The following is an 11,238-nucleotide window of genomic DNA, read 5'->3' on the forward strand; positions in this document are numbered from 1 at the left end:
AGAAGGTGGCATCACGCCTCTTTCTTCAGACAAGGAAACAGGAGCAGAGGGAACGACTGGCCGGGATTCGCGGCACATCCTCCGAGCTCCAGGCACAGTGCTGTCCCCGCTACGCCAAGCTGCCTTGTCCTCTGGTGCAAGAAAAGCCTGCATCTGAATGGAGGCTCAAGCGGGTGCGGTTCATCTAAAGAGCACACGCTTGGACCTTCATGACCCCTAGTGACAAGAAGGGGCTTCCAAGCTAGATTTAGAATTCAAGGCCATCTTTCTAGTCCAGATCCTCTCAAAAAATGCCACAACATGGGATACAAATTTTTAACATACTTTATTGAGTGGCCAAACAAGGCAGCATTTGGTCAATTAAGAAAGGCACCTCATTGAAAATAATACATCACAGTGCTGACGAGTGATCCCAGTCACAGGATTTGAGGATGGCAAGGACAGTCTTTGGATGGTGTTGCTTAGGACACTTGTTCGTTTATCAACAAGAGTCCCTTCACACATTGTGGATGGAAGATGGCAAGAATGTAGGGAAGCTGGGTGGCTGCTGAGAGCTGACCCATGAGAACGGGTGGACTGGTAAACAGTGGTGTATCCTTAAGGAGGGAGACCAGCCCTGCCTCCCCCACAACTCGAGTCAACTCGACTGGCTGAGCACCCTGCCGCCATGAACCCCATACCCCCACCCCTACCCCGTCTCTTTCCACTGTGGAGATAATCTTCTGATCTTGTGGTGTGGGGGACCAGGGTCAGGGTCGGTAGTCGAACCCTGTCTTTTCCAAGCTTTAGGAAAGACAGAACAGTTTAATCTCCCGCATTCCTAGCCTGGAGACCCATGAGGTTCTGAGATAAAAGCTGAGGTCTTAGAGCATTGGCTTTAAAAAAAAATTCACCAATCCACAGTAAATCAAACTTTCAATTCCTTAGAAACAATACTGTACTTCCCTATTTCTACTTACACACTCTAATCAGTTTGTTTTAATTAATTTCCCCATTCCCCTGTACTCTTTCAGACCCCTCTATCATGTGTGAGAGAGATGGCCTCACTGCCACATGGCTGGTCTTTGTTACCCCTTTGGGGCCCTCACCACTCTTCCCTCTCCATCCTCACCCTGACCACCCCTCCCCTCTGCCCAGCACCTAAGAGCAGGGATCACGCCGCGGGGTGATGAGCAGTGGTGCAGTCTCGCCTGGCCTTCTGTTACTAGGCTGAAATAGAGAGGAAACAAGAGAGAAGAAAACGGGGTTTTAAAAACCAAGTAAATATCAGGGAAGGCATGCACGCCCCAGCAACCAAATGCATCAAACACCGGACATATTTCTCTGTCAGGAGAAAGCTCTCATGCCTGCCGCGGTTAAGGCTCTGTAATCAAAAGAAGCAAAAATCTAAATCCTACCCACCCCCAAAAGGGCATACACGTCCCACAGGATCTAGTGTCATCACAGCCCAAATATGCACATGTGAATGTATACGGGTGGGTGACAAATATTTGAGCAAGGATCATGCACATTCAATTAGCAAACATTCAAAGACTTCAGCTTTGAGGCTGAGGGCCTGCCCCTGACCCCGGTGAAAGGGGAATCAGCTCCCAAGGCCTAGGGGGCCACCCTCACCCAGAGGACTCCAGGCCCCTTGCAGACACACACAGCTCATAGTTTTGGTTTCACTCCTCTTCCTTGAAGTCATGTGCTTCCCAGAAATGCCCCACGACAGACTAGGTTTCCGTTCAGAATGGGTGGGGTTAGCTGACAGCCAGGGACACAAGGCAGAACACAGCTGGCAGGCACTCACTGGAGCCACACAAAAGGGAAGCAAGATGGCCACATACCCATGCCCAGCTTCCACATGGACAAGCCCTCTGACAGTTCCACAGACAGCAGGAGACTCAGGTCAGATGGGGACTGGGACTCTAGAGCCCAGTGCACCAAGTCAGCAGATTATGCGGGGACAGGTGGCATTATTTACTGGACCCGCCACTGGTTTTCCAGTGGCTTTTCCTGAGGCCACTGCTTTGTGGCTCCTAACAGTCTATTAATTCATCTGTTTGCCACAAATCAAACCAGAAATCAAAAGGCACCACATGGACCTCAGGAAATGCTTAACAGTTGAGGAGCTGAAGTTAGGAATACAGGCTGGTTACGGTCATAGGTGATCTTATTTTTGGGTGATCTTTTCTTGGGGAGTCTGTGGCTACTACCACATGAAGTCAGGGGTGAAGGATTGGATCTGAAGGGGAGAGAGTTTGAGTTTAAAAGGGACACATCTGATTTGGGTTTCATATTTTGGAGAGACTGGGTTTGAGTAAATTCTAATAAAAACGAGGCCAAGAATAGATCACCTCCAAAGCACTGTTCTGTTCATACTTGGAAACTGAGGCAAAGATGAAACATGAAAACAAACAAACCTACCCTGGTCTCTCTTTGGGAGGTGAACTGGCTGTTCTCAGATGCCCAGCCTGGATGTTCAGAAGACAGTCTGAGTTCAAAAGGACCGTCTGCTTGGTTTAATTCTTTGGCAACAATTCCGTTTTCAAACACAGGTCCCAAATGATCCCTACTTTACAGCACTGTGATACAGATCACAAAACTATTCCAGCTTGGCTTGGATCTTTCTATGGTGATATCCTCTCCCAGTAACTTCAGGAATCTGTAACGTAAATGCCTTTTTTCTTCCATTTAGGGGCAAAATTAATGATCCGCATCCACACACTGACTCAGGTGGCTTTTCGTTGTGGGCTGGAGAGCAAGTGGAACTCCTGCCAACAATCTGCCATAGGGAACTTCGGCCCTGCATTACTTTATGTGATCCTAGACTTCTACTCAGTTGCTGGAGATGGGATAAATACCATGAGGTTTTAGAACTAGGGTGCCTGGTAGATAGCCGACTTAGGTTACTTTGGTTAAAAAAAAAAAAATCAGGGGCGCCTGGGTGGCTTAGTCGGTTAAGCGTCCGACTTTTGCTTAGGTCATGATCTCGTAGTTCGCGGGTTCGAGCCCCACGTCGGGCTCTGTGCTGACTGCCAGCTCAGAGCCTGGAGCCTGTTTCAGAGTCTGTGACTCCCTCTCTCTCTGACCCTCCCCTACTCACGCTGTCTCTCTCTCTCCTAGAAATAAATAAAACATTAAAAAAAAAATCAAATGAAGAGCATGGCTAAAGGAGTGAACAGCTGATAAAGCAACCTTGTCTGTATCTTAGAAAGAAAGAAGAGTGTACACGTACCTAAAACCAGCGCACACACATACACACAACAGATGAGATGAGAGTTGCACACACGCTAAAGATACATCAAGCAAGTGCTTTTTTAATCAATACAACAAATGGTATTCTTTCTGGCCTCAGGAAGCTTCTCTCTGCCTGCTCTGCAGTCCCCACCACTCCCTCAACAGGGACAGGAAGAAGACAGAAACTCCTTTTTTGGACCCAACGTTAGATAAACATAACCAAGTCTTTACATGTGGCTTTGGAGAAGGCCGCTAGGATGCTGGCGAACACGACATCGGGGGTCTGGGTGGCGTCGATGGTGGAGTGGATCCCTCGTTTGCTGTAGTACTCCACCAGTGGGGTGGTCTGAGTGTGGTAGGCCTCCAGGCGGATTTTCAAGGCCTTCTCATTATCATCTGATCGGCGGATCAAGGGTTCCCCTGTGATCTGAGAACAGGAAGAGAACAATGAAAGTCTGGGACCGTTAGCAAGGTTTCCTTCTCTGATGCCAGATGCGGATTTGTGACGCTGCCTGATCCCAAAGTCCATCAGAGAGAAAGACAATCTAGACTCCCCTCCGCTAAAAAACCGCAAAGAACGTTGCTACTCCTGGCAAGCTGGTCCCAAGAACAGACCGGCCGATCCAGAGAAGTCGGCGAGCCTGAGACAGCAAGCGCGAGGAAAGGGGTTGGAGGGAGGAAGATGGACAAGGCCTGTCTCTCACAGCTTCTGCTCGGGCTGTTTACCCTCAAGGTAAACTTCTAGGATCAGAGGCAGAAAGACAGAGGCCCCCAGGACCAGGAGAATATGCAATTGTAACTTTAGTCACTGAAGTCGTTGCTGTTTTTACTAGGGTGTCGGCCATCACCATTCTAAGCGGCAGGTGAAGCGAGAAAGATGGAATTCCCAACCTGGTGAGATGTGACTGAACTGACGTTATGGCTTTGAATCCTGTATGACCTGACGAACTAGTCTCAAGTGACAAAGGCAGGGGCGCCTGGGTGGCTCAGTCGGATGAGTGTCCGACTTCAGCTCAGGTCATGATCTCTCAACTTGTGAGTTTGAGTCCTGCATCGGGCTCTGTGCTGACAGCTCAGATCCTGGAGCCTGCTTCAGATTCTGTGTCTCTCTCTCTTGGGGCCCCTCCCCTGCTTGCGCTTTGTCTCTCTCTGTCTCTCCAAAATAAGTAAACATTAAAAAAAAAAGGCAAACCCAGAAAATTCTTCCTACTGCATGTTCTTAAAACAGACGAATTGGACTCTTTATGGCAAATGTTACCGTGAACATGTTCGAGCCCCTCCCTTTTACATCTTTAAGCAATTGAAGACTGTTGTAAGAACTCGGCAACATTAATCCAGGCAAAATAGTCTGATTCTGTAGGACACAGCAGAGTCACCAAAGAGAAAGGACATTCTTCTGAAGTAGGATCAGTCAACACATTTCTCTTCAGTACTGTTCTCCCAGCTTGGCTCTACTTCTGAGCTTCCAAACAGCCTTCTCCTGAGACTAGTTGGCCATTTAGGTCACCGTAATGCCAGAGAGGGACTGCTCTGGACAAAAAACAGGCATAAACCAGGCACTGTGAAGTAGCTGGTGCTGGTATCTACCTCAAGGTCAAACTATAAACCACCTGGAGGGGCACAGTCTAGATAGAAGAGTCGCAACCCATGTGATTTATGTGGTAGTGATACTTCCCGTGGTTAAGTTATTAATAATGGTGGGAATAAAGGGAATATGGAAAGAACAAAGAACAAGAAAGAAAGGACACTTTCTTGCCCCGAGTTTACATACGTCATCTTTCATGGGCTCCTTTGGGGGGTTGAACTCCTCGTGGTAGGAACGGCCACTCAGGGGGTGAATCAGCCTGAAAGACAGCAAGTGAACATGAGTCAGGTTGTCTGAAAGTATCCCTGTACCCCAGAGGTCGCCCAGTTGACAAGTAGCGCCAGAGAAGCTAGATGTGAGGACTTGGCCTAGCACACAACGCAGCTGTAGGCATCGCTTGCTTGGGAAGGTAACTGGGCTTCCAGGAGAGCTTTCACCAGAAGGAGTTTTGTTTTCTACTCTGACCTGACATGGTCATGAGTGCCTGGCTGCTGGGGCTGGCCTAAGTGCCTAATGTGGGAAGCCGGTCTCACACAGCCACTCATTCTACTCACCCAACAAACATTTCTTTACTAAGTGCTTAGTCCGATTTAGGTCTTACGCTGAATCCAGGGGCTACAGAGCACGAGTCAAGATACCTGATCACAAGCAGTGCTTACTTTAGTGGAGGAGATGATGGGGGAAAAAAACTAAAGTACATGTGATAATCCTTTAATAGCGATTTGTGCAAAGTGCTATGGGGGGCAGAGGACAGAGAACCTAACCCGATTTTCTATCGTAGTTTGGTAATAAAAAGCAGACGGGTGTGATAGGAGGAACGTGGCCCACTAGACAGCGCAGCACACCTCTGACATCGTGTAGATAAAAGGCAACCCCAGCATGAGAGTGCAGTATGAATACCAGCACCAGGAGACATCACTGACTCAACCAGCCACGGAGTGCCCAAGAATGAGCATATGTTTGGCACTGAAAATCAAGCTGGTCACTCCATCTGTGCCATGTTCCTGACTGGGAGTGGCCACACCACAGGGGCCACAGAACCTCAGAAGGGAAGAAGGCAGGCCAAACACTGCTTGGCAGCCAGGGCCTGTCTGGTTTCCCCATTTTGTCCCAACCAAGGCTTCCTTATTTAACTGATGGCTGCTCTCCTTGTGAAGGTCTGCCAAACCAGAACTTCCCAACATTTTTCACCTCTTGGCACGTGCAGAAAAACTATTTATATAGTACGTGGGTGCCTGTCTCTCCGGAAGAGCCCACCTGCCCAGCCACTCTGACGGCTGAAGGGATCAGCATCTCACCACATCAGCTGAGCTGGGAAAGTTGGAGCCAGACCATTGAAACCTGGGCAGACACCTTCATAAAATGTAATAGTGAGTTTTACTGACAGCACAGTTTTGAAGGGCCAAGTGGTCCATTTACAGCATTGGTGGGGGCAGGTGAGGCTGAGTAAAGAAGCTATACTGAGTGGCCTGCACATGCCACCATGTGACAGGAGGTCTGGCCCTCTTTTACTGGAATCGCTAAAGCGGTTCCTCGGGTGCCTCCACTGGGGAATGGCATCCATCGGGAGATCCAGGGAGAGGCCGAGGGCATGAGATGTGGACCACGATTCTTCTACCTTCCGGAAAGCACATGGCACACAGCAGCCGGACCGCAGCAGACACAACTCTTTCCTGTTCACATGCCTGCATCTCTTCCTCACTGGGATTCCCTCAGCCCTCCAGTTACATACAACAGTCTGCTCCTTCCCCGCGCATGGACTTCATTTTAAGAGGAATGCATGGCTCATTCCCTACAGGGGAAATGAAAGAAAGTCCAAGATCCAAGTTCTCAAAGTGGGGTCGGTTTCAGGACCAACCAAAACAGCTCTAAGAGCCCCTGAGCCTGACCTAGTGGTCAGTGCGGGTGGCGATGTGGAGCGATCAAGGCTGGGATTCTAGAGCCACTGCTGCCTCGAGTGTGATACTTCAGATGCCTGTTTTCTCATCCACAAAGCGGGGATGGCTCAAGACATCAAGAGAGCCAACTGGTAGAAAAATCAGGATACCAGAGAGCCAACGCTGAATAAGTTAAAACCAAAACTCACTAACCACACATATTCAAGAAATAAAGTAATGATTCGTAAAATTGCCAGAAATGAGGTCCGAGCTAATCAAAAAGATTCTTACAGTGGGGTCGTTATGTCAGAATCAAATAAGGTCTGTATTTAACCAACTAGTTCCTGACTTTTTTCTTCCAACTGTCAGTGCAGTGGACTCGGAGGCAGAAAGCAGGCTTTCGGTGCTAGTTCTGCCACTGATCCAGAGTGAACTTGAAGAAAACACCTCCACCTTCTGGCCTGGCCTGTCCCAGCCTCTGTGAGGGTGCGGGTCACACGACAACATTCACTCCCAAACTGAGAGACTCAGTCTTCTTCATTCTCTACAACAATCTTGTAGTTTGCTCTTCAGAATCTCTGTTCCCCACCAGCCAACCCTAGCTAAAAGCTTCTATAACGCCACGTGTCGGCCACAGCCAGGCTCCTCCTAGGTGGGGTCTTATCCGTTTCTCTTTTCCCACAATTTAGCCTGTGCGCGAGGGCCAAACTAACATTCTTAGAATGCGATTTCTGCCACACTTCATGGCTTAAGAATGTCCTTGGGGGTGCCTGGGTGGGTTAGTCAGCTGAGTGTCTGAATTTGGTTCAGGTCATGATCTTGCGGTTTGTGAGTTCGAGCCCTACGTTGGGCTCAATGCTGTCAGCACAGAGCTGGCTTCAGATCCTTTCTCCCTTTCTCTATCCCTCCTCCACTCTCACTCTCTCTCTCTAAGGAAAAAAAAAACCCTCAAGAAAACACAAAAAAACACAACAACAACAACAAACCAACCAACATCCATGACTCCTGATGCATCTATCCTCTTTGCCTTGGCAAACCTTCCCCAGTCAAGCCCTTATCCTGCCTTCCCAACAGCACTCACTCTACCACTCAGCTCCTCTAGATCATTCCTCTAGGTCTGGACAGACATTCTGCCACTAGTCCCAGCTAGAGGCTCTCCTGCAACCTATACTTATTCCTGCCTCTACTCCCTTCCTGGAAAGCCCCACCAAAATCTTCTCCATCCAGGAAGGTCAAGTTGACACTATGCCTTGCCTAGGAAGCCCTCCCTCCCTGCTCCCAGGCTCGCTCCTTAGGACTACCAATGTGCTAACCAGCCCGGGTTCCATGTATGGCTTCTAGACTCTCTGAGGTCAAGGATGGGCACATTGTTCTTTTCTATCTTTTCCTGGTCCCCTGCCCCTGAGTCTAGCACTGTGTTGCACACAAAGCAGGCACTCAGGAAGCTGGGCCGAACGAAGCAAAGGGCCCCAGGGTCAACTAGTGCTGCTAACATCTGCTTTGCACATTAGGGGCCCCAGCCCTGGTAATGTGTCTTCCTATCAACCTTATCACTTGTTGGCCTATATCAACTTTGTCTACCCTGTGCCATTGGGGATGCAAAAAAACCAAAAAATTCCTGCACTGAAGGCGCCTATGGAATAGCTAGAAACATGAAACTTGGACATCTGCATAGGAGATTAACAAAAGGTGGATCCCGGCATATCTAATAAAGCCTCTCAGGAAAACACCTGTAACACTCACTCTGCTGTCTGTTTACAGGTCTGCCTCTCTCCGTGATGATACAGACTGCAGACGGATGGAAAAAATGTCCAACCTCATTAGGAAATCAAAGTCATTAAATTTATAAGAAAGCACTGTGCCCCTAAATCCAAAAACTTACATGTACTATGATGGTCACAGCATCAATTTATAGTAGACCTCGAGAAAAACCACAACTGTACAACAATAAGGAGACAATTAAGTAAAGGATGGCTCATCTACCGTGAAATACTGGGCATGGGCAACAATTAAAAATAATGGTCATGATGTCTGGTTCGAGATGGTAGGCTGACCATCTTCCTGAGACTCCAATAAAATGACTAGGGATATAAAAGCCATAGCCCACAATAAAGATGACAATGGGAGGTCTATTAGTGGCTGAGAGCTTCCCACAGGTTTCTGGAAGGCACAGAGCAGATGGCAGAGTGGACAGTGAAACAGGGCGGAGGAAACTGTAGCCTAAAGCAGTGGTGACCTTTCAGAGCAAACTTGTTCCGAAACAGAAACAGAAGCATTTCTGGGTTCAATGTTGACTACAAAGAGAAACAAGTACTTGTAAGAATATATTTCTTCTTCTTCTTCTTCATTTTTTTTAAAAGTAAACTCTACACCCAGTGTGGGGCTTGAACCAAGAACTGCGTGCTCCACCGACTCAGTCAGCCAGGTGACCCAAGAAACAAGCACTTTAAAACAAAGCATGCAACAAAGAAATAGTGCATCTGGCTGAGATGGCTGTACCATGAGCAAAGTTTTCCTCCATTTTCGAAACTCTGTGTAGGTGGTCATATTATTCTCACAATTATACAAAGCCTACAGCAAGGTATGGCAACTCCCAACGGAAAGCAGATTTCAGAGGGTACTAAAATGGAGATAACCACCTAAGGAATGTAGCATTTCGGAAGTACCTACTGTAAGCAAGACTCTGGCGTGTGCACCTTGTGTATCTAAAATGCACAACAGTTCTTTGCAGCAGGTCGTATTCACCCCACTCTACGCAGGAGCGCTCAGCCTTGGAGAGGCTGGGAAACTTGGCTAGGGTTGGAGCGAAAAGGTGACCGGACTGAGATGCTGTCTGATTTCAAATCCCTTGCTCTGCTTGCCACGTATCCCCATCCCATGCCACCACATCGGCGGATGTCACCGAACAAGACCAATGCAGTTAAAATGGCCCTAAGCTGCGTGGCTGGGATCTGGTAAGAGCAGCTCTGGCGGCCTGACAAAGCTCTGAGGAGGCAGCGCCAGAAGGAACCTTCCAGAGGACAAATACCTTCCTGTGATTCTTCGGATGAGCAGAGAGTCTGGGATGCTGAATTCAATCACAGAGTCCAGCTTCTCTTTCCTCTTCTCCATGAGGTTGTCAAGCTGTAAGAGAGTATGTGGCCCGCCTAAGCTACCAGAGCCCGACTGGAGCCATTTCCCTCAGAGGAATTAACAGCTAAAGGGCCAACCCTTCATTTTCATGCGACGGTGACACAAACGCAAGACACCCACCATTTCTGCCTGCCTCACAGTCCGAGGGAAGCCATCTAGGAGAAAACCATTTTTGCACTGAGGCGCCTCCAAATTCTTCTCAATGAGCTCCACTACCATTTCGTCGCTCACCTGGAAGTTAAGAACAAGACAGCCTCGGGTTTAAATCTGTTAATTAGATGACATTAGCCCAACTCTAGGGCCAGTAGTCTGTGTCCATACAACCTGATTACTAAGCAGTATGTTCTCTTGGCCCCAGAAAAGCAAAAACCAGAGCAAATCAGGAATGGCTCCATTTGTGGCGCTTGGGTGGCTCAGTCGGTTAAGTGCCCAACATTGGCTTAGGTCATGATCTCACAGTTTGTGGGTTCGAGCCCCCGCGTCGGGCTCTGTGCTGACAGCTAGCTCAGAGCCTGGAGCCTGCTTCTGGTTCTGTCTCCTTCTCTCTGCTCCTTCCCAGCTCGTGCTCTGTCTCTCTCAAAAATAAATAAACATTTAAAAAAAAAAAAAAAGAATCCTTCCCATCAGATAACAGCACATCAGCAAGCAGCTGTCCTCAAAGCACAAGAAAGGTGAGGGCTCATGGCTGAGAGCTCACCTGAGGTGGGGGTTGACTAAAATGCAGAAAGGTGCCAACCTTCCATTTCACAATTCTCATTAGGCTAACAGTAAAGTGGTCCAGGCCATCCTGGACATGAGGTAACAAAGAAGGTCACTGAACTGGCAAGACTGGGTCAGAACCAAGGAAGTGAGGCCCCAGCCCGACAGACTTGCAAGCCGCTCTAGAAGCCCCAGTGAGGACCTCTCCCAGCTTTTGAAAACTGGTTTTCCTCCCAAGCTTTCATAGAAAGAGAAGTTCCCTATCATTGTAACTGCCCATCTTGGTAGCTAATGCTCTTATCTCCTGGGACCAGCTGTGAACTTGGGGACAAAGTACAAGCTGTGTGACTGAGTAAAGGCTGCAGATAAGTAATCTCGTGGCGATATCCCAATTTTTTCTCAGTACAAGATCTTCTGCCAAGATCCAAAGTCCAAAATATTTGGCTTTCTAGCTTAACTCACAGTTTCACAAACACGAAGGGGAAAAGCTAGAAGTAAAGGGGCGAGTGGGCAGGCAGGGCACCACTGGATACAGCTACTGCATCCTAAAGCCTGCCAGGAGGTAACTCGGGGATAAAGGCAAAGTCCAGCGCCTTCCCCAACGAACATTCTAAGATATGAAAAGACCAGAGGGCCAAGTACAAAATGACTTTTAAAAAATGTCTATTTATTTGAGAGAGGGAGAGAGCACTTGTGTGGGAGATGGGGGGGGGGGGGAAAAAT

At 48.4% G+C, this 11,238-nt stretch overlaps 1 protein-coding gene across 4 annotated transcripts in view; it reads right to left on the reverse strand.

Moving 5' to 3' along the window:
• Positions 1–306: 306 nt before the first annotated feature.
• The window catches only part of AK2 (adenylate kinase 2), a 19,991-nt gene continuing 9,059 nt past the window's right edge, over positions 307–11,238 (reverse strand). Inside the window, exons 3-7 of one of the 4 annotated variants that reach the window (XM_077769456.1) lie at positions 9,937–10,047; positions 9,713–9,807; positions 4,994–5,066; positions 3,454–3,649; positions 307–1,209 (exon numbers count right to left, since the gene is read on the reverse strand). In XM_077769456.1, coding sequence (XP_077625582.1) covers positions 1,205–1,209; positions 3,454–3,649; positions 4,994–5,066; positions 9,713–9,807; positions 9,937–10,047 — 480 coding nt within the window. In that variant the 3' untranslated portion in view covers positions 307–1,204. The other 3 variants (XM_077769458.1, XM_077769455.1, XM_077769457.1) reach the window with 3 other exon arrangements.

This window comes from Crocuta crocuta, unplaced genomic scaffold (genome assembly GCF_008692635.1).
Source record: "Crocuta crocuta isolate KB4526 unplaced genomic scaffold, BGI_CrCroc_1.0 scaffold351, whole genome shotgun sequence".
Classification (NCBI taxonomy): Eukaryota; Metazoa; Chordata; class Mammalia; order Carnivora; family Hyaenidae; genus Crocuta; species Crocuta crocuta.